Consider the following 24,155-nt stretch of genomic DNA (forward strand, 5'->3'; position numbering starts at 1 on the left):
CATTATTTTCCCAGGTGATGACTGAAATTTGCTGACTGACCCTCATAACTGCATATTTTCACCTTACTATGTAAGATGAACATTGAATGAAAAGTATTATAAGGTAATCATGTGTTTTCGGAATGAATGTCAGACTAATCCATTGTCACAGACTAAGCACAAGATCGTTCCTTAACAAAATTTCATTGTAACTTGTGGATAGATGTTGACATTGATAACATATTGTAATAGCATTGATTTGTATCAGTGTTTAGGAAGCGTAGCAAATCCAGCGGCGCGTCATCCATGTCGTAGTGAGCGCTGATTATGTTCAGGGTGACTGACCCCTTCACCACGTTTCATGGTCACAGCTTTTTTTCCAGGTGATGCCTGAAATTTGCTGACTGACCGTCAGAACTGCATGTTTTCACCTTGCTGTATAAGATTAGCATTAAATGACAAGCATTATAATGTAAAGAATGTCAGACTAATCCACTGCTACATACGAAGTACAAGATCGCCGATAAACAAAACTTCATTGTCACTTGTACATAGTTGTTAACATTGATAAGATATTGTAATAACATTAATTTTGATCAGTGTTTAGAAAGTGTAGCAAATACAAATATAACGGCGCTAGTGCGGCACAAGTGTTCCGTCGGTGTTCTCGATGATCCAGTCCACGTAGCTGGAGACACGGGTGCCGACTGAGGGGTACGGAGGGGCAGCGCACTCGTAGCTCCAAGACACCATCCCCACAATCTTTCCCTCATAGAGCAGAGGACCCCCTGAATCACCCTGCAAAAATCACTCGATAAAGTCACCTGCGGCATGTGCAGAAAAACAGAGTATGGAAAGCTATATTCAGACCATTCTTAACAACTACAAATTTTTTCCAGTGAAAGATATTACTGATGAGGTTCTACTGTAGTTCATATCCTTAAATATATAGTATCAGCACTTCAATCAAGATACTGATTATAGTCTCCATCTTAGACGATTGTTTTATCAAAACATTGTATAACATACGTTCTGGAATCTAGTTTGAGCTTACTTCTGCTAAAACGCAATTTTTAAATAAAATTTATTATATTCTCTACAGTTCATTCTGATCCTAACCTAAATCACCCTACAAAAATCAATGGATAAAGTTAGTTATTGTATGTGCAGAAAATCAGATAGTGAAAACCTATATTCTGACTATTCTTAACATAACACATATTTATTCTGCTCGAAAGAACTGTAATTTATATACTTAAATACAGGGTGTTTCAGAAGTGATGGTCAGTATTTCAGGAATATGACGAAACAAAAAAGGTCAAGTGAACACACGTTAAGAGCTATCAGCAGTTCTTGATCTACAATATAGTGAAACAAATATCTTCTACAGAAAGCTCTTTGCTTTCCATATTTTGGGAAGTGGCAGTATGGGCCAAAAGACGAGAAAAAAAGTCAGTAAACATGTGCTGTAAAATGCAGACCTAAAAGTTATGAGCACTTGTAAGTAGGCTGTTTACGTTTTTGTATGTTGGCAGCGCTATGTAGAGCTATGCATTAATAACTCTGACAGCCATGTGTGCACTCTGGAAGAGACTCTGTGGCTGATCAGGCTAGCTGTTGGAGGTGAACAGCCAGCAGTGATGGAAGTTGGGAGTGAGCAGTCAGCACTGATGGAGGTAAGAGGTTAATAATTAGAAGTTTGGAGGTTTTCAGTATTAGCGAGAGCGGACGTTCTGAACCTATATCCGTCATTGAGATTTATTACTGATAATTATATAATTTTCGAACTGGTTGTCACGTTCTTAAGTTAAATACATTGTTTGCTCTGCAACAAAATCTTTCCTTTCCTAACCACATTCCTATTAGTAGTTAGAGCCGTCAGTAGTTAGAATCTTTTATTTAGCTAGCAGTATTGGTGCTTACGGCATTTGTGCAGTTCGTGTAATGAATTTTCTCTGTGAGGTAAATGACTTATGAAATGTATAGATTATTATTAGGATTTCCACTAATTCAGGGCCATTCTTTTGAGTTAATTATGAAGCAGTTAGATCGTGTTATCCTTTAATATTGTGGGTAATTACTGAATAGGAAATGTTTGAGTTCTGTTTGGCAGGGCAAATTCTGTAGGTCAGAAATGGAACGATAAAGACAAGCATAGAGACACTTGCATTCAGTTGCACTCAGCAATGTAAGCAAAATAATTTATTAAATAAAGAAGTTTCACACTTGTTCATTTGAAGAACTGTGTTTCGGATAAGCGAAAATGAACAAGTGCTCTTAGCTCCTAAGACATGCATTGTAGAGCACACGTTTAATGGATATTTTTTTCTTGCTTTGGTCCGCACTACCACTCCAAAAATATGGGAAGATAAGAGTTTTCAGTTGAAGACATTTGTTTCACAGTATCGAAGATCAAGCACTGGTCATATTTCTTAAAGTATGCATTTTAGAGGTCACGTTTACTTGACTTTTTTTGTTTCGAATGATCATTCCTGTCATATCTCTGCATACTGACCATCAATTCTGAAACACACTGTATGAAGTCTCAATATTTTAATCAGAATATTGTTACAATCATTTTACACGATGGATTTCTTAAAACACTGTACAATATGCCGTCTACAATGTACTTTGAGCTTACTTCTGCTAAAATGTAATTTGAAAATAAAATTTATGATATCTGCTCCAACTCTTTCTATTTTATATGCTTTGCAATTTTTTTCTTCCACGTAGGAAAGGAAAGTCGCAATTCTAACTTTCAAGTAGTTAGCGTTTTAATTACGTTAATACATATCAGTAATGTCTACTGAAATACAATTCTCACTGAGTGAAAGTATGTAACAAGAAAAAATTTATTTATGTATAAGGAGTACTCGTAGATCTTAAGAGAATCTTTAACCTTTTCGCACATATGACATACTTGATTTAATCTAGTTTTCCGTCCAGAGAGATGGACAAACAGTAAAGACATCGAATGAAACACGGGATTTAAACAATCATTTTCATTCTGAAATTAATTGCGACTTCTGGACTTCATACAGACATGGGCAGCAATGTTTGTTCTGGTATGTAATGTTTTATTGCTACTGAAGTATTTCATTTTTTGTATCGGTTTCATATTTTTGTATTTAACGTCACTGGACGTTAGTTTCTTATCCATCTTCAAATGATTATGTTTACAGCGATATTACAGAAACGCATTGAGAGGAAAAGAAAGTATTGTGAAACAAATCTTTAGATAATTGAAGAAATTATAAAACGATGTCTTCCTTTGGAGAAAGAACTCCATTCTAATATTCAAATGTCGTCAGCAGCAGAAAACCACTTCGTGCTGTGCACAGGATGTTTCAAAAGGTTGTGCACAAAACTGAAGTATCCGATATATGGATCGAACTACAACCACTTTGGAGCACGGACTTGTGGTCGTGAAAGTAAACCTGGGCCAGCGAAAGTTCTGCAATGTGAATGCAAAAACGCAGTGCGTTCAGCAAAGATAATGTACTGCTTACTCAGCAACGTTCTACATCACAGAAGGTGTTCAAAAGCAGACCACCAATTTCAGAACGTTGTAGAAAATCCTGACACACTCTGCCAAGTGCATCAGGAACTTCATAAACTTCACCAGACCCTGCAAGTATCCGGGAGAAAAGTGAGAGTCGGCAAATGAATTCAGGTACACGGGGCTTTTGATTTGTCTCCACAAGAAAACATTATAATAAAATAATAGGTGTAAAATCAGGGAAACTAGATGATCATGCAATTAGACCTAACGTTCCAGTCCAACGCTTGCAAAGCCGTAAAGCCCTCCTCACATGTTACACGACCCATTCAAATTAATGTAACCGCCGCCTATGTTCGACATCGACGCGTAGTAGCTACTCACAGACGGCAGATGGCAGCACTAGAAGAGGAGGGTGCTTAAAGCGTGTCGAGGGGACGCGGAATAAAATTCAGTCGTTTTCTTAGTGCGGAAACGAAGGCGTTTATCTTATGTCTAACAAAAGGACACGGTCGTTGTCTTGCGGGCCAACAGTGGAAGCATTTATGAAACGGATAACTGTTCACGTGGCTCCGTGGTTAAAGCATACTCTGCATGACAAAATGGCGGTATACAAGATCAGCGTCGAAGCAACTGTGGTGCACCACTTGCCATAGATGACATGGATTAACAGATGCTAGGGAGATGTGCACATGTGAATAGAAGTGCAACTGTGAAACGACTGACAGCACAGATGCATCAAGAGGGTACCAACAGTGTCTCCTCAACGACCATTCAGCAAACGTTGTTGCGCACGGAAATCTCCAGAAGGCGCCCTGTTGATGAACCCGACCTGACTGGTGTTCATCGCAGACGAGGGCTTGAATTTGAACGTCAGTGAGACATCTGGGCATCCACTGAGTGGTGACATGTGCTTTCCAGGTGAATCACTTTTTATGCTCGATCGGACAAATGATTCTTGGCGTATAAGCCATGAACCGTCTGAAAGCGAACACCCTGCAATACTCGTCAGAAGTGTCCGTGGCTGAGGAGGGAGCGTTATGGTCTGGGGAATTGTTTCGTTGCATTCCTTGGGTGATAACGTCATTCTTGAAGGCACAATGGATCAACACAAGTATTCATCTATCCTTGGGGACAGTGCCTACCCCGCCATGCAGTTCGATTTCCCTCGGCATAACGGCATCTATCAGCAGGAGAATACAACGTGGCATACAGCTCGCAGTACACGTGGTCGATTAAAGAGCACCAGAATGAGTTTGCACCGCCACAAAACGTCCCAGATTAAAAACCTAATCGAGAATCTGCGTGACACCTCAGCCGAGAAACCAAGCGTGACTGGACACGCGAATGGAGACGGTAGGGCTCCAAACCGCTGTCGGTATCTTCCAGGACCTGATTGGCTCTCTTAACTCTCGAAGCAGAAAGCCCTGCAGGCTTTTCACAGGCGGACACATTAATGTGACTGGACAGTATGTGACGGAATGTATCTGTTTAACTGATGGAGAGGAGAAATAATCAACTCGCCATTTCCTGTTTCAATTGTCTATCTCCGGACGCGCACTTTTGCATTTTGTTTTCGTGGCCTTTGCTCTAAGTGCGTCACGGAAGCAAGAGAACAATCATATACACTACTGGCCATTAAAATTGCTACACCACGAAGATGACGTGCTACAGACGCGAAATTTAACCGATAGCAAGAAGATGCTGTGATATGCAAATAATTAGCTTTTCGTAGAACTCACACAAGGTTGGCGCCGGTGGCGACACCTACAACGTGCTGACATGAGGAAAGTTTCCGACCGATTTCTCATACACAAACAGCAGTTGACCGGCGTTGCCTGGTGAAGCGTTGTTGTGATGCCTCGTGTAAGGAGGAGAAATGCGTACCATCACGTTTCCGACTTTGATAAAGGTCGGATTGTAGCCTATCGCGATTGCGGTTTATCGTATCGCGACATTGCTGCTCGCGTTGGTCAAGATGCAATGACTGTTAGCAGAATATGGAATCGGTGGGTTCAGGAGGGTAATACGCAATGCTGTGCTGGATCCCAACGGCCTCGTACCACTAGCAGTCGAGATGACAGGCAACTTATCCGCATGGCTGTAACGGATCGTGCAGGCACGTCTCGATCCCTGACACAACAGACGGGGACGTTTGCAAGACAACGACCATCTGCACGAACAGTTCTACGACGTTTGCAGCAGCATGGACTATCAGCTCGGAGACCAAGGCTGCGGTTACCCTTGACGCTGCATCACAGACAGGAGCGCCTGCGATGGTGTACTCAACGACGAACCTGGTTGCACGAATGGCAAAACGTCATTTTTTCGGATGAATCCAGGTTCTGTTTACAGCATCTTGACGGTGGCATCAGTGTTTGGCGACTTTTCCGTGAACGCACATTGGAAGCGTGTATTCGTCATCGCCATACTGGCGTATGATCTGGCGTCAGGGTATAGGGTGCCCTTGGTTACACGTCTCGGTCACCTCTTGTTCGCACTGACGGCACTTTGAACAGTGTATTACATTTCAGATGTGTTACGACCCGTGGCTGTACCCTTCATTCGATCCCTGCGAAACCCTACATTTCAGCAGGATAATGCCCGACCGCACGTTGCAGGTCCTGTACGGGCCTTTCTGGATACAGAAAATGTTCGACTGCTGCCCTGGCCAGCACATTCTCCAGATCCCTCACCAATTGAAAACGTCAGGTCAATGGTGGCCGAGCAACTGGTTCATCACAATATGCCAGTCACTACTCTTGATGAACTGTGGTATCGTGTTGAAGCTGTATGGGCAATTGTACCTGTACACGCCATCCAAGCTCTGTTTGACACAATGCCCAGGCGTATCAAGGCCATTATTACGGCCAGACGTGGTTGTTCTGGGTACTGATTTCTCAGGATCTATGCACCCAAATTACGTGAAAATGTAATCAAATGTCAGTTCTAGTATAATATTTTTGTCCAATGAATACCCGTTTATGATCTGCATTTCTTCTTGGCGTAGCAATTTTAATGGCCAGTAGCGTAGTATGCAAAGTGTATGCCTGCTGGGCATCGTTCCACAAAAAGAAAGTCCTCTTTCTTCCAAAGGCGACAATGTAGCACTCTTGTACTGACTGGATCGATTCGCTACAAGACGGCAGCATGCTGCTCGTTTGTTGCAGTTTCCTCATCCAATTACTGATACTCTAGTTGTTATGGAGAGCTAGTGTGTGATTTCTTCCTGTCACGACACAAAATTTTCCCAGATGACGATTAATAAAAACTAGTATGAAGTACAAAAGCAAAACCTTCAACAGCCAGGATCGATAATTATAATTTTATTTATGATGACCAGTTTCGGCAAATCTAAGTTGCCGTCATCGGATCTGTAACGCACGTAGATCGAAAATATAAGCATAAACAGGTGAGATATAATAGGGTGGGGTACAGATTTAAACAACATGGATATATAAAACATACTTTATGCAAGTACACATCAATAAATCTCCATCATATGTGCACTAAATTGTGCCAAACCGAAACTCGTCATTACATGAATAGGAAGTAAGTGATACATCGCCATGCCAGCAATACAACAGCATTTACATAAAGTGCCATGTATGTTGCACCGATTGCACAAGCTTATGTCTACACAACACATGAAAGACGAGTGAGAATCACAAGTCAGAAGGAAAGATATTACGAACTAGAGAAATGCAGTCGTTACGTATAAAGCACAAGGAAAAAGTTGCCTCCAGGGAGTGCCCAAAACAATGCAATATACATGTACGACTTTTAATAGTACACCCCTTGAGCTTTGTACAATACCTTGTTAAAAATTAATTTATCTCACGATGATCATTATAACTCTTTAATAGTGAGTATGTCCTCCCCACATAAGGATACGTTCCTCCACTCTGCATGTTGTGAGTGAGACCATCAAGTTTATCCTGGGGTGAGAGGTCCCGGTCCTCACTGGCAGATGCAGTGAGGTCCTGAAGATTGTCAGGTGGATTCGGACGCTGCTCAATGGCCACGTGCTCAGTTGCATTCGTGTCTGGGGACTGTGCTGGCCAATGAATTGGTTCATGTTGGGTCTTTGAAGGTACCGTGACACTGCTAGAATAAGGCGCGGTCTTTCATTGTCATCGACTAGGACGATGTGTAAGTAAGCTGTTTAGGTTTTTTTATTGGTAACGCCGCCGCCACGTAGCGCTCTGTATGAAAATCACTGGCTGTACCGTGTGCAGTCGGTGGCTGGTTGGCATTGTTGTAATACTCGCCATTGTAGTGTAGGGCAGCGGCAGCTGGATGCTAACAGCGCGTAGCGTTGCGCAGTTGGAGGTGAGCCGCCAGCAGTGGTGGACGTGGGGAGAGACATGGCGTAGTTTTGAAATTTGTAAGAATTGGTGTCATGAACTGCTATATATATTATGACTAGTGAGGTAAATACATTGTTTGTTCTCTATTAAAATCTTTCATTTGCTAACTATGCCTATCAGTAGTTAGTGCCTTCAGTAGTTTGAATCTTTTATTTAGCTGGCAGTAGTGGCGCTCGCTGTATTGCAGTAGCTTGAGTAACGAAGATTTTTGTGAGGTAAGTGATTTGTGAAACGTATAGGTTAATGCTAGTCAGGGCCATTCTTTCGTAGGGATTTTTTGAAGTCAAATTGCGTTGCGCTAAAGATATTGTGTGTCAGTTTAAGCACAGTCGTGTATAATTGTTCGAAGAGGACGTTTCACATAGACCAGTCTTATATAATTGTTCTAAGGGGACGTTTCAGTTGTTGTCACCGGCTTCACGTCCGTAGGGCCTTTTGGAGTATCGGAGATCAATCAAATTGTCGTAGATGGGAAATTAGAGGGGTCTGCTGGTCCATCATTATTGCTGTCCACAACACCACACTTCTTCCTGCAAACGGGTAGACTTCCTGAACGTATCGTGGTTCTTGATGTCGTCTAGCCCTTCTCCAAACGCTAACACTTCTAGTGTCCAGACGCAAACCAATCCTGGTCTCGTCAGAAAACGTGACGTTACTCCATTCTGCAAGGCTCCAGTGTTGATGTGCAAGAGCCCAGGTCCTTCGAATGCCTAGGTTCCGTTGGTTCAGTGCAAAACTTCTCTTTGGTCTTCTGGGATGAAAATCGCCCTGATGGAACCTCCTACGCTCTGTTTGGTATGAGATATGACTCTCTGTTGCCCGGGGGAAATAATATCCAACATTCGTCCAGTTGATGTTGGGCGCCTGTGAGCTGACAGTTAGAGGTAACGATCCTGCATTGGTGATGACCGTTGCGAGATATGTCGTTCACATTTCCCGTCTCTCTGTATTTTTCCGCGTCTTAGAGGCACCACTTTGAGTGACACGTAACCGATCGGCAACACGTTGCTGAAAGTAAAGCTACTGTCCTGACTCTATCAAACTGTTGTATGCCATTTCGTGGCACGTTACTGCAGTGCTCAACACAAACTGAATCAAGGTGTTGTTGATACTGGAGTGGTCGTGGTGTGTCGCTGCGGCAGCGGTATGCTTGCATGACAGTGAACCGGACAAAAAGCATCCCAGTAGTAAACTACGTCCAGTATTTGGGCTCTAACTGAATAATGCATGAAGTGCCTAGGCCAGTGAGACCTCTAATATAGTAGACTACAAACTTTTGTCGACCAGTGTAGTTGTAAGACAAGTACATCGTGGGAAATACACTAATCAACCGAAAAACTGTGACCACTGATAACCGCGGCGCTAGATGCTCCTAGTGGTGTTGCGAGCATGTAAGGCGGTAACAAAAGGATGTATACGGCGCAGGCATGAATGGGGATCACATTAGCGAAGATACGGGCTGCAAGTTGGTAAATTCATTGAGGTAAATGGCTTTGCGAAGGGCAGATTATTATCATTCTGGGCCTGTGAAGAAGTATATGGAAAATGGCGAAACTGGTCGAGTGTTCACGTGCTACCGTCGTGAGCATCTACGGAAAAGGTAGGACAGCGCTAAATGGTTGGACGTCCACGACTCTTCACAGAACGTGGGGTTCGGAGGCTTGTCTGCTCTGTAAAGTAGGGGAGGTGGTCATTTATGGCACCTCTACCGAAATAGCACAATGCTGGGGCACACACAAGTGTTTCGGAGCACACCGTTCATCGTACATTGTTGAACATTGAGCTCTGAAGCAGACCATTACTATCTGTTCAAACGTTGAGCCCACGACTCGTAAATTACGATTGCAGTGGGCACCAGACAATCGGGTTTCAACGCCGATCAATGGAAACGTATCGGCTCTTGGGGCGAATTACAATTATGCTACACTAGGTGGTTGGTCGTCTCTACAAACGCCGTCATCGAGGTGAACGACGACTCGAAACGTACAGCGCGCCACAGCTGCGAACCACCTCCATCCCTTAGTGCTTGATGTCTTCCCCGACGATGATCCTTTATCAGTATAACTTTCCGTGCTTCAGAGCCAAAACAGTGCTAAAGTCGTTTGAGCAATATTATAGCGACCTCACGTTGACGTCTCAGGGCTCAGATTCGTCTGATGGAAATCCTGTAGAACCCATCTGGGTTGCTATCAGATGCCATCACCACGTACGCAGATCAGAGACCCTTTGTTTACGCGAATTACATGACTTGTGCGTAGACATCTAATGTCAGATACCTCCAAGAAGGGAGCACTAAATCGTCGGATCCCCAATATCCAGAATCAGTTATGTATTTCGTTCCAAAGACGGACAAACAAGGTATTAAAAAGGTGGTCATAATGTTTTGGCTCATCAGTGCATATCGCCACTGAATAAGCTAACAGATCACTCGAGGTTTAGATGCTTAGAATATAGAAACAATGAAGTACGTACCATGGTGTATGTAGGTAACGAAATGGAACAACTACAATATTGAATTTTTAAAACGCCGTATAGACTACAAATCACAGTACTGTAGACAAACAACAGTAGAATACAAGGTCTAGGTGCTAACGTAAAATTGTGCTCGAGGTCTAAATTTGGCGTAATAAGCTACTAGTATAAGACCATAAATTAAGTAATGAATAAGTGTATGCAAAATTTTTTTAATATAGTGATATCAATAGAATATGAAAGTAACTGTAATTAAATTATACACAGGTATGGCCATTGAAGCAAACGGTAGCTGAAAGTCGAGATATAAAATATATATTGAGCCACTAGCACAAAGTAGGATACTGGTAATGTAAAGGATACTGATAACATGTACACCATTAAACTGTTCAGTTGACTTAAAATAAAAAGAAAGAAACGCGGAACACTGTAACAAGAGATGCATAGTACCCTTCTAGCTCCTAACGTGACGTGGTGGTCGATGTCAACGTTGTGTGTAATAAGCATCCAGTATGAGCTCACGGAATAAGTAACGAACAAATGTATATAAATAATCTGAAATATCGTAATATGTAAGTACAGTGCCATAAAGAACGAAACGTAACTAGATGTACCCTTATTTGATAATGTGTAACCCAAAGTGTACACCATTCGTACTTATAACCCGACTTTACGTGACTTGCGGTCATACCCCAATGTCTGAGTGGTAGTAATATACATCGCACAACGAAGAGCATCTTTGATTAGCAATCAAAACGTCCTTGATCCCGAGTTCGGACCCCACCACCACTTAAATATTGAATGAAAATCATCAGCAATGGCGGCCGAAGACTTCCGGCATAAGAAGTCACCTTGTGAAAGAGGACGGAGGAGCGGACAGAGCTTCAGGCCATTCTCTTGCCCTTGGAGTTGGAAACTGCCCCTAAAGACGGAAGAATGAGCAACGGTGTGAAGATGCAGAGGGCAATGGAAACCATTGCACTGAAGATACATAGTGTGTATCCACAGTGTAATGTCTCTCTCCGCGATATTTTCAGAAATTTTATAAATTATATAACTCAGTACATATCTCGAAATATCTTTTCTTATCTGACCGATTCCTAAACTTTAATATACGATGATTATCAATGCAAAGTAGTTTCAAGCCCTATTATTCCTTGGAGCGTCCATTTATTCCAGGGAAAAGCTTCTCTGCTATCTGTTTTCTCTTATGAAAAGAATGAAGGAGATCTCACGGATTAGCCGTGAAAGAAGGAGGACGTATATGTATGTATTGTTGAGCTAGTTACCATCTTGATAAGATTCTGTATGAGAAGGAATTTAATACATGAACTAAACTAAAGTAAGTGTGTTCGCGTATTCTTTAACTGATTATTATTGACAGTGTCTACTTAGTACGCTGTGTTGCAAGGGATCAGTGGGGAACGTTTGATTTACACTGGACGAACCTGCCGTTTTGTATGCTCAAGATATCCAGTTACTTCAAATAAATAGGCTAACACGGTCTTACCAGTAGATCTCCGGTCTTCCCCCTGTGATCACCGAAAGTTAATAATTGTTACAAATGTTTTCAGAAGATCGACTGACAATTTTCGTCGCACCGAGACTTCGAAATTACTTCACTGCCTTATGGAATTTAATTTAAGCTCAATTTAATCAGGATAGAACAGTATTGAACTGTGTGAATGTGATAAGCCTGCTTTGTGAATAAAAATTCCCTTAACATACGCATGTTTTTACTATCCTGATCAGTGAAGCTAAATCAGGCCGGTGTGAGAGAGGTTTTTAAAATTTTTGAATAGCACAAAACTATATTAAAACAGGATATACGGCCTGTAACTGAAAAAAGTGTCGTGATGATTTCTCCATTGGCAAAAGATTCTGGGCTAGTCCACCATTCGAAACTACAGGAGGGAACTCCCATGGTAGTGTTGACCATGAGTGCACACCATGTCTGGGTCGTCAAGTCGTGGGCGATGCTTGGGTTGGACAGTCTATAACTGGACGGAAAGCAGCGAACTTTTTCACATGGATAGGCTCCCACCACTAGGGGGCTCTTTCTGACACGTAGGCAGGAAGGTAAATTTCACGTTCAGCCGCTACAGGGGAACTTTTTGGTGCCGATGACAGTGCACTCGTCGTATCATATTAACACCTGGATATAATCACAATAACATTTTGAGAAACAGGATCACTCCGCGAAAACAGAGTACGTCCCAGGAGGCTGCCGTTCCCCGCTATTTTGAGACTATTTTGAGACAAGGTGAAAGTCATCTGCTGACCAAACCATACCCCGCAGTGCTCCCCGGTCTCAGTACCTTCCTGTGAGGGATCGAATAGCCTTCCACTCCCAGACAAAATCCAAAACTCACCTTATAAATGATAAACTAATCGTTAAAGAGCTGAAACAAAAACCTTGAAGCAATAAGCATAGCTATCCTGGCTGTGTGCAGACAAGTCTTCAGTGTTGTCTTATCAACGTATACTGTCCCTCATACTTCTCCGTGACTTTAACGTTCCTGTCTGAACAATGTGGAAGAAACACGCATTCCAGTCAGAGCAAAATCCTCTCTGTTCCAGGTACATTATTTCGCCACTTTCTCAAAGTCCTTCTCAGTAGCAGGGAACTGACTGTGGAATAGCCCCGCACATTATATCAGAGATTATATTCGGAAGATAAATATTTGACATATCTACTAAAGTAACAATAATAATTAACATTGTTCCTGTACGCACTCGTTACCCTTGCACTTCTTGCTTTGCAGGCAGATCTTCCTCATTTCCGACTACTTTTAGCTGGTGCCGTCTCCTTAAATTGCCTTTCCCCAGAACTCGCTATATCAGAAAGGAGAGGAGAGGAGAGTCATTTGGACACATATAAGTTCCTTTTTATATTTGTCACTATCGTTACTATTATTATTATTATTATTATTATTATTATTACTATTGTCATTAATAGTGGCAGCAGCATTAGTAGTAGAAGTATTGCCAGAATTAACTTTATTAGTTCATAGTCAGTGCTATTTACTCACATTGTTTCTATAGACACTCAAATCATTTTAACACTATTTGTCATATTAAAATAGTTTTTTCTCACGATACTATGACGTTGGAAAGGTACTGTGTTATACCCTGGCCCAAAATAAGAGACGGCTGATGGCCGTAATCATATCGGGTTAAATTAATAAATACGTAACAATCATGTCACAGTGAAAACTTAAATAGATAGGAGCACTTTATGGTACGAAAAACACTCCCAAGAGACCACACAAGCACCCCCCTCACACACACACACCGTTGGTTAAGAGCCTCAGTGGATCATCATTACACCCATCACCTTGCATCATTTAAAAAGAAGTAGAACTCTGCTTCGCTACATACACGCTGACGCCTACTGCTCCGTTCCTTCATTGTTTCACTCACTGAACACGAGCAGCTTATTCTGCCACTGTGAACAATGACCCGTTGCGAGGTGGTTCTCAGATGATTATTGTTTGTGTTTCCCTTCGCAATGTTCCGTCTTAAACTGGTCGAGATGAACCTGGGTTCAATGACACGAGCAATTCCTGTCGACTGTGAAAGCGAGTGTCATTGACATACCGCGAAACCTCCTCAGTTACGAGCATTTTACGCCCATTATGCATACGCGATGTAAAACATGCTGCCAGCAGTACACCGTTCCTTGCACACACGTTTGCACAGTTCGAGTAAAATGCCAACAAATCGGGAACTTGATTCACCGTGTCGTCATGGGCACGTCCAAATATGAGGACTCGATTGTGTCAGTCTGTCACGTCTCCACTTCACTGAAATGAGAAGAGACTGACTTTAACAACATGGTACCAGTTAAAGAATGTCCACGTCGCTACAAAACCATCAATGATCTGTTTTAGGGATAGTGATAATTATTTTTCCCACTGAGTTTAAATGAAGTGACCGTACCAACGGCATGGTAAGGAGTCAATCGACACGTGTGTTCCTCGCACACATATATTTTTCGCCATCAGCCTGCTCTGTACTTACTTTACAGGAGTCGTAGTTTACATCCTCGAAACGAGCAGTACAGATCTGCGTAGGATGGACAGCGTAGCCACTGTGATTCCACACTGCCTCGCATTCCTCTTGGTTTACTATTTGAAGGTCCACTTTGCGCAGATCGATTGGACTCAGCCCGTGGTACTGTGGTAAAGGAAGAGACTTTCCTTATGCTAGTGCAATTGTAATATGTTCCAGTTTTCAAAACTTACGATTTAACGTATTGAAATATGAGATGTGAGTTCACATTTAATAACTTCGATATTAGAAGTACCGTAAATTTTAAGACTATAATAATAAATTCATAATAAAAATAAAAATAAATAAATCCCTTGTGAGGTTGTTGGTTCCTCCACTGGGTGCCTTCCCAGGTGGCGGATAGAGGAAAGCCTCCCATATATGGATGGTACCGAGGAAATCAAATACTCGGGGTGGACCAAATACCAACGCAGTTGAAAATCCAGACACGTCTGAGTGAAAATCACCGGTACTCTGGTCAGTGTCTGTTAGCTCAGTGAGCCCGGCTGAAAATATGTTCCAAAGGCTTCAACAACCTTTGGTCCTGTTCGACCCTGGTGCTGACCAGACCAAACCAGTAAAACACAAGCAATCTTGAAATGTGCAAGCAAATTCAGCTTTACCCCAGGTGGTACACAATCCACCTATCGACAGACGGCAACTGGACTTTCGGAGTCTGGGGAGTCCAGGCAAGCATAGCAGATAAAATCTGGTTAACTTCCCTACAAGCAGAAAACTTTCATTGGAACACTAAACATCTATACACTGATCCAGACAGGAAAATTACATAGTCTTACTCAAGAAATCGACCTACAAAAAATTCTCATACTTGCTCTTCAAGAAACATGACTCACTGACAACAAAACCATGGACTACGAAAAATACAAAACACAACAGAAGGTCGCGAAAGGCGTACCAATCTTCGGAATGGTCTTTCTTTATACACAAATCCATCATCAACTCTGTTAAAGAAATCGCACCCATCAACAATCGACCCATGACCACGCGCGTTCAGAGTGCCAATAAAATATATACGTCCATTAATAAGCATGCGCCCACCAATACCGAAAACAAGAAAAATCGCGAAACCGTAGAAAAATTTCGATCAAACTCGAAAAACTATGAACAAAATCCAATAACACGACGTGAAAATCCTAATGGGAGACTTCAACGCTCAACTCGGGAAAGAAAAACTTATCGAAAAATAATCGAAAAAAAATCTGCACACCAAAACACTAACACTAATGGCGCACGTCTGACTGACATATGCCAACAATTCAACCTGAAAGTTATGTCCACACACTCCAGAAAACCCCCACAAAAACGGAAAATATGACGATCCCCGATCCAACATCTTGGTGAGTATGAGATGGTTCAAATGGTTCAAATGGCTCTGAGCACTATGGGACTTAACATCTGTGGTCATAAGTCCCCTAGAACGTAGAACTACTTAAACCTAACTAACCTAAGGACATCACACACATCCATGCCCGAGGCAGGATTCGAACCTGCGACCGTAGCAGTCGCGCGGTTCCAGACTGAGCGCCTTAACCGCGAGACCACCGCGGCCGGCGAGTATGAGATCGACCACGTGCCATCTCCTACTCCCACCGCGGAATCATCCACGATATTCAACTCCGAAGAGGTACGACCATCAACTCGGACAACCACCTCCCAGAGTTAAAGTAAAATTCTCTCCGAAGACAGTACAACAAAAAAAGTCACAGAAAACTTTCATTGGAACACTAGACATCAATACACTGATCCAGACAGGAAAATTACATAGTCTTACTCAAGAAATCGCACCGACAAAAAGTTCGACACATCAAGTTTTCAAGAAACAAAGGTCACAGAAGAATGGAAAAAACCGACAAACAACTGGACTGACTTTTGTAGCAAAATAATCAGAAAAGTTAAAGAATTAATCCCACTTAAGAAAGTGGCAAAACACTCATGGTGGGATTCCAACTGCGATTAAACCATCAACAATCGCCGTATCGCCTTTCAAAAATACAACAGCAACAAATCGCTGGAAACCCTACAGCACTTCCTCGATATTCATAAAGAGACAAACAGAACCATCAGGCTTCAGAAATTACAACAGCAAAAATTTCTACAGAGCTTCCGCTGACAAAATTAAAGGTTACACACCACAATATTTGACCTTCAAGAACAAAGATGGGAAACTCGCACTCACCAACCAAGAAAACTGCAAAGAACTGGCATACTACTTTTCCTACCTTCTTAATTGCTCTGAACCATCTGAACGGTTTCCACAAACACACACACACACACATACACACACACACACATACACACCAAGTCACACTAAACCCCACGCCAATCCAGCGACACAAGAAGAAATCTGGCACCACATCACAAAACTGAAGAACGGAAACACATCAGGAGAAGATGGAATCACCGGAGAACTACTGAAAAATCGCGGAACACGATCATTACAGAAAATCACACAGATCATTCAAGACATATGGTGAAGTGACGAACTCCCAAACGACTGGAAATGCGCACTCATCTACCCACTTCACAAAAAAGGAGACGAATCTGACGTGAATAGCTACAGAGGAATCTCCCTCCTTTTCATTCCTTACAATGTCCTCTCCGCTTGCCTCTTACAACGCGCACAGGAACAACTCGAACCCCTAATAGGTGAATATCAAGCAGGATTCAGACCATGCAGATCAGGCACCGAACAAACTTTCAACCTGATGTCTACACTGAAAATTCGAGCTATACCAAATCTCCCAATCATTTGCACATTTGTCAACTACAAGGAAGGTTACGAATCCATCGACCGACATTCCCTATTTAATATACTGAAAGAAAACAATATGGATTCAAAAACACAACGGCTCATTCAACAAACCCTGACAGGCACAACTTCCAAAGTCAAATTGAACGGAGGAACTCACAACCAGACTGGCGCCTGGCAGGCCGATGACCTCTACCCGCTACTTTCAAACATCGTTTTAGACAAAGTCATCAAAGAATGGGAACAAGAACTGAAAAATCGAAACATCTGGACACCCATCACGATAGGAAAAGAAAAGGATAACATCGACGTCACATGCCTAGCCTTGGCTGATGACCTCACGATCCTTTGTGATGATGAACAAAGATTGTGCCTGTGAAAGTTGGACTGCAAATTTCTTTTTCTAAAACCGAATTCATGGCTACAAAACACATCATAACACAAAATGTAATCACAAAATATGTCACAGTAAACAAGGTTATACACTTCACGTACTTAGGATAAATTGTTGAGCCTACAGGTACAGAAAGATTACCACAGAAAACGCGGGAACTCAAAATGTGGTAAGCATATGGGAAAGTTGCGAGCGTCTACATTAAACAATGCATAAACATCAACACAAAAGGTGGACACTACACGACTGTTATCAAACCTGAAACACTACGCCAGCGAGACTCTAAACATTAATTACAAAGGAGGCTTCGAAAATATCAAAAAGGAAAGAAAAATCATCCGAAAAATCCTTGACCCAAAACCCATAGTCGAATGATACAATCACACACGGTCACAGAAAAATGTTCCAACTTCGAAACCGATTTCCGCAAACGACGACAGAAATCCTACGGACATAGCATGGGACTAGATGACAACCGACTAACAAAGAAAATTTGACGTACTTAAAGAGACAACGGTCTGGATAAAATAGGTCGCAATTGATCTAAAAAATGCCAAAATTTCACCGACACACAGCGAATATCGAAACACCTTCAGACATATTTTTCATGAGAAGGCAAACCCAAGGTACCTAGAAGGAACTGGTCAGATTAACGTTGAGCTAAGCATTGCGAGATGATGAAACAATTCTGGAAGAAGAAGAAGTGGCACAGGTAATTACTTGTTTTATGTGATCCTCTATGCGTCCAAAACAATGTAAATAAATAATAACAGACATAAAGAATTACAGTCTAATTTAAATTAGTTGTCATTTGACATTTAAAGTCTGAAGTTGCAATATGAGTGAAAAGTATAGACTGGAAACAGCTACCATAGAGCTCCACTCTCCATAGCGATAGAAAATGGTCTTAAAGGTCTAATTATAGTTTTCATTATGAAACTATTTTCTTTCTTAACTTGTGCTACGTAAATTAAATTTCTTGAAGTGAACTATTAACTTTCAGTGTAGTTTTGCTGATCCCCCATTAGTTATAAGTATTTTTATTTTACTTAAACTATCTCTTTCTTTAAAACTAATGCTGCTGCAGTCGTGTATGTTTTGTGTGCCTTTTGAGGGGATGTGTTACAAGCGCGTATGCACTGTTACCTTCAAAGACAGTTGGATCTTAATGCTCGATACGGTCGCGTGCGTAAATCACGGCTTCCGCCATTAATTTCTGGGCACCGACCAGATGAATTAAAGAATTAAACCTGTTTGTTCACTAATGGTCTAAGCTTCGCGGCGAGGGAAAATGAAATGTGACAGCTGTGAAACCACTCAGGTTATGTTTACATCGTAGTGGAAGTCATGTTACCAAACATTCACGAGCAATAGCTTGGTTGTTAATGATTACAGATATACGTGAACAGATGTATAATCTAATCCCACAGTGTTTACAGGTTTAGTAACAGAATCGTGTGTGATTTACATGATTTAGTGACTAGCTTGAATCACATTCTCCTCATCCACACAATTCCGAAGTAAAATGGATTCTTCTGGGACGAAATAATCAGACGGAAACTTAGGTTGTTTCTAACAAAACTTCATGTAAACACACAGTCTATAATTTCACGCCGGCCAGTGTGTCCGAGCGGTTCTAGACGCTACAGTTTGGAACCGCACGACCACCAAGGTCGCAGGTTCGAATCTTGCCTCGTGTATGGATGTGTGTTTAAGTAGTTCGAAGATGTAGGGGACTGATGACCACAGAAGTTAAGTCCCATAGTGGTCAAGGCATTTTTTTTTATAATTTCACGAAGTACACCCCTGAGAACCCTTTTGTGCCCAAGCCTCGCCAGTCTAACTGGCAATGAGGCCACGGCGCGCTTTTCCACCTTCCAAGTGATCCTCTGACGGCTCAAGTCGACCAGTGCACGTTGATGCTGTGGCCTGAGTGGAAGACGCGTTAGACCTGTGCATGGCCATAGTCCTACTGGTAATAATCGGTTCGCCACAGTTCGTGTTGAAACGTCTAGCTTCACAAGTCCTTTTATCTGTGCTGTTGTAGCTGTATGATCTGTCACTGCTGCCCTTACAATATGACGATCATGTCAGGCGTCTGTGCCACGTGGACGCCATAACCTCATCTACAGTTGTGAATATGTTCATGTGACCACTGATGCCAGCGTCGTCAAACTTGGTGGCAATTCTCCGAAAGGAGCATCACGCCGCTCCGAAGGCCACAAACCGACCACTTTCGAATTCGCTCATTTGGCTGTAGGAAGCACGAGTGCGTCTCCGTGGCTTAGTTGTATGCTTGTCTCACACGCCTGCAACCACACTGAACCTTCTGGCTGTCAACATCTTATTAAACGGCTATACCACTGCGTTGTTTCCAGACGACGTTGAAACCATTGTCAGTACATCTACTATCCCCCAGGTGACATATCTGTCATCGGATCTAAATCGATGTTGTCTTCCAGGTTGTTTTCTGGCAGAGATGGGAAAAAATCGCAGCACCATGAAATAATTAACCTAGAGTAATGAAATTTCGGGAATAAATTTGTCTAGGTAATATACCTAAGTGATTAATATTGCAAGATTACAGGTTAATGTAAGCGCGAGACAAGCCGTTACAAATGTGAAGTGCTGGTATATTAGTAACTGATGTAACCAACAGACTGTTGATTGCAAGATGCAAACGTACATGCATTGTGTTGTCAGTTTGTGGGATGGAGCTGCATTCATTCTGCACTTCGTCGGTCAATGTAGGAGCGGTTATTGCTGTTTGTGGGTGAATCTGGTGTTGTTGTCCGATGATGTCTCACATGTGCTCTATTGGAGACAGATCTGGTAATCGAGCAGAACAAGACAACATGCCACCACCCTGTAGCGCATGTTTGGTGACAACAGAGGTAAATGGGCGAGTGTTATCCTGGAATGATGTTCACGAATGGCAGCACAACAGGTCGATTCACCCTACTGACATACAAATTTGCACTAAATGTGCGTCGGCTAACGTGCACTGTTGGCCATAGCTGCCCCAGCCCTGGTCACGGACAGACTTCCGGTGTCGGACGCTACGCCAGTCCTTGCGCCTGCGGCCTAACGAGATCGTTCCCCTAGCGTCGATACGGATGATTAGCCCAGCCTGATGCAGCATGGGTAGTTGCTGTCAGCTGAGGGAGTATATTCGATTCCATTCCGCGCCTCTTGTTCCTTGGACCATCCCATCCGTGGTGTGGTGTAGGTGGCAGGCGGTGAACCCAGTACTGCCGGGCTGGTAGGCCGTCGTAATTTAATATATTATTATTATTATTTTGATTGTTGCCGACTTTCGTGGTGGGCCTTAATAAAAATGATATTTCATTCAATTTTGATTTACGATTAAATGCTTTTGTGAAGTTCTCCTCTTTAGCAATATTAATCTTAAATTATTTGTTACATTAATTAATGCTAGACTCGCTGAATCTTAAGATATGAGCATATAAGTTGAACAATGGAATAAACTTTTCATATTAATTTCCTCGGCTAGTCAGTTCACTTTAAATAAAAGAATCTTTTGTTATTCATTAGAATTGCAGCCCACACACGCGCGAGAGTATTTTTTCTTACCTCCGTTAACCACTGCATTGTAGTCGGAGTCCTGGCTCAGGCTCTCGGCTGTGGTACTGAAAATAAGACTCTTAAAGCTACGTATTTTCTGCAACGTCGGGCGGCTGTGGAGAAGAATGTATATCATGTTAATAGCGGGCGAATTTTTCGCCTCCGCTAATTTTTATAAGTTAATATCGCCACGTAATGGCGTCGTTGGCTGTATCGGCAGCTGCAATTGTTGTACTGTAAATTATTCGAATGCAGGTTAATTTAAGGAAGGCGGACATGAAATTGGGATCACCTCTTACAAATTGAAAGTGAACAATAATACTAAATCAATATATTATCTGCTTAATTAGTACAAATATGCTTACATTTGCCAGCACACGCAAGATGTCCGTCTACACGCAATCAAGACAAGAGAAGAAGTGAAGACTAAAAAATAACAAAAGAGCGTACCTTGTCGTCTCTTTAAATCATTTTGTTATATTTCTCTGCACTCGAAACTTACACAGAGAAATTATTATAATACGGATACACGATAAAAAATCTATGTTATTCATGTTTTAAATGTCTCTTCTTTATAAATATTATTTTACTGGGGACGCTATAAGCTCTCCCTTCTGTAGTGGTACAGCATGAAGTTCGTCAGTTGAGTTCAGACCTGCGGCACTCCACGGCTGGCTGGCACTGCGCTGGTTGATCTAAACTACTCATTTGAATAGTTAAATGATAAAATGCTAGTAGCCGCATCACAACGCACTCTAGCGAACACATTAGACACCCCGCGGGGTAGCCGTACGGTCTAGAGCGCCTTGCCCGTCCGAGGTTCGAGTCCTCCCTTGGGCATGGATGTGTGTGTTGGCGTAAGTTAGTTTAAGTTAGATTAAGTAGTGTCTAAGCCTGGGGACCTATGATCTCATTAGTTTGGTCCCATAGAACTTACCACAAAATTTCCAATTTCCACATTAGACGACGCAGGAGTGGAGATAGAGGCATTAAATGAGACAATACACCACGCTAATCACGGGCAGTTGAGTTCGACATTCGTAAGCCCACAGCAAATTCTCGTAGCACTACAACAAGCACAAACAGACTTTCCCGAGGAGTTACAGCATATCGTACCAATAACAAGTAGCAATATACCTTTATTTTATGTATATTTATTGTAGAAGTAACCACTGGTCAACCTAGGATACATATTGGAATTAAATTTGCAGTAGTAGGAATGAATGCACAATACCAATGTTACACAGTACAGCCACATCCAATAAAGTGGAGTACATCTCAGAAATGGGCACAGTTCAAACACGAGAAATGTTTTCAGTTTCTAAGAAAACAGATGCTCATGTTGTCATGTCCGTAGCGGATTTCAACGATTGCGTTCAGGAAATAATTATTATTTGTCCACCAAGGGCGATACAAACTAACCAAAAGTCATGTGGAATACCATTGTTTTAGGGAAGTTAGAAGCGGCAGAGAGGGAGAAAAAAAGTTTTAGCGCCACAAACGGAATTCCAAAGAGTGGGAGACCACTGTCTGCATCAGAAACAGTAATGATTATTTGTAACGAAAATGGAAGACCTACAGGAATTATGCGACTAGAATTGCAAGGTAACGGACTGCTAATAAATGAAACTAGATGCAAGGTAGCAGGAAGACAGTTTCACCTTCCAGCTATCATTATGGGTACAACACTAATTAAAGTGTCCAGAACAACGTTGTGTTGGCCAGAGAAAGCCCTACACATTATATCCCACCAAAACCTAACTTTTATCGACAACTCGTTGGATTCAACTTTGTTACAGTCGATGGACAACTTGACAAATTCTGAAAGTCAGCAAATCTCAGGAAACCAAATATTTCAGCATGTGAAACGGTATCATGAAAAGCATAGGCAGAAGACAGTTATTTACAGTTTTTCAACCATGAGCGTAATCCAGGTTCTGATATTTATTTGTTCAATCTACTTCTGTCTCAAACGTAAGATGGTACACTCAAGTGAGCTATCGAACCACCAAATACTAGTAAAATGGATGCAACCTTGTCATAAGATGGATGCAGAAAACACAACACTGTAATTAGATAACCATAGCAGAATCAACTAAGATTCAATATTCCATTCTAATTAGCGCAAAGAGAAATGTAAATTAAAGTCTAAGAATGCATAGGCTAATTAAAAACTAGCGAAGATGAAAATTCGAGACGAATTTCAACAAAGGGTGAGGGATGTGTTACGGCACAGGGTAACACGGGTTACAAGTTGTAAAATTTTTAACGGAGTTCCACCACCTCGTCGTTAGATAGGCTGGTTACGCCACGATTAGCGGCGGATAAGGAAGCACCATGACACGTGGGCAGCACAGACTGCAACTCTGCGGGAGCTAAGTGAGAGAGAGCACACGCAGCGCGAAATACTCTACTGGCCATTAAAATTGCTACACCAAGAAGAAATGCAGATGATAAACGGGTATTCATTGGACAAATATATTATAGTAGAACTGACATGTGATTATATTTTCACGCAGTTTGGGTGCATAGACCCTACGAAATCAGTACACACAACAACCAACTCTGGCCGTAATAACGGCCTTGATACGCCTGGGCATTGTGTCACACAAAGCTTGGATGGCGTGTACAGGTACAGCTGCCCATGCAGCTTCCACACGATACCACAGTTCATCAAGAGTAGTGACTGGCGTATTGTGACGAGCCAGTTGCTCGGCCACCATTGACCAGACGTTTTCAATTGGCGAGAGATCTGAAGACTGTGCTGGTCATGGCAGCAGTTGAACATTTTCTGTAGCCAGAAAAACACGTACAGGACCTGCAATATGCGGTCGGCCATTATCCTGCTGAAATGTAGGGTTTCGCAGGGATCAAAAGAAGGGTAAAGCCACGGGTCGTAACACATCTGAAATGTAACGTCCACCGTTCAAAGTACCCTCAATGCGAACAAGAGGTGACCGAAACGTGTAACCAAAGGCACCCCATACCGTCACGCCGGCTGATACGCCACTATGGCAATGACGAATACACGCT

The 24,155-nt window shown here is 42.1% G+C and overlaps 1 protein-coding gene across 1 annotated transcript in view; it reads right to left on the reverse strand.

Moving 5' to 3' along the window:
• Positions 1 to 513: 513 nt before the first annotated feature.
• LOC126282858 (mite allergen Der f 3-like) overlaps positions 514 to 24,155 on the reverse strand; it is a 58,002-nt gene continuing 34,360 nt past the window's right edge. Inside the window, exons 6-7 of the mRNA XM_049982226.1 lie at positions 14,344 to 14,499; positions 514 to 777 (exon numbers count right to left, since the gene is read on the reverse strand). Coding sequence (XP_049838183.1) covers positions 616 to 777; positions 14,344 to 14,499 — 318 coding nt within the window. The 3' untranslated portion in view covers positions 514 to 615. The remainder of the gene's footprint in view (positions 778 to 14,343; positions 14,500 to 24,155) is intronic.

The sequence above is a fragment of the Schistocerca gregaria genome, chromosome 1, assembly GCF_023897955.1.
Source record: "Schistocerca gregaria isolate iqSchGreg1 chromosome 1, iqSchGreg1.2, whole genome shotgun sequence".
Taxonomy (NCBI): Eukaryota; Metazoa; Arthropoda; class Insecta; order Orthoptera; family Acrididae; genus Schistocerca; species Schistocerca gregaria.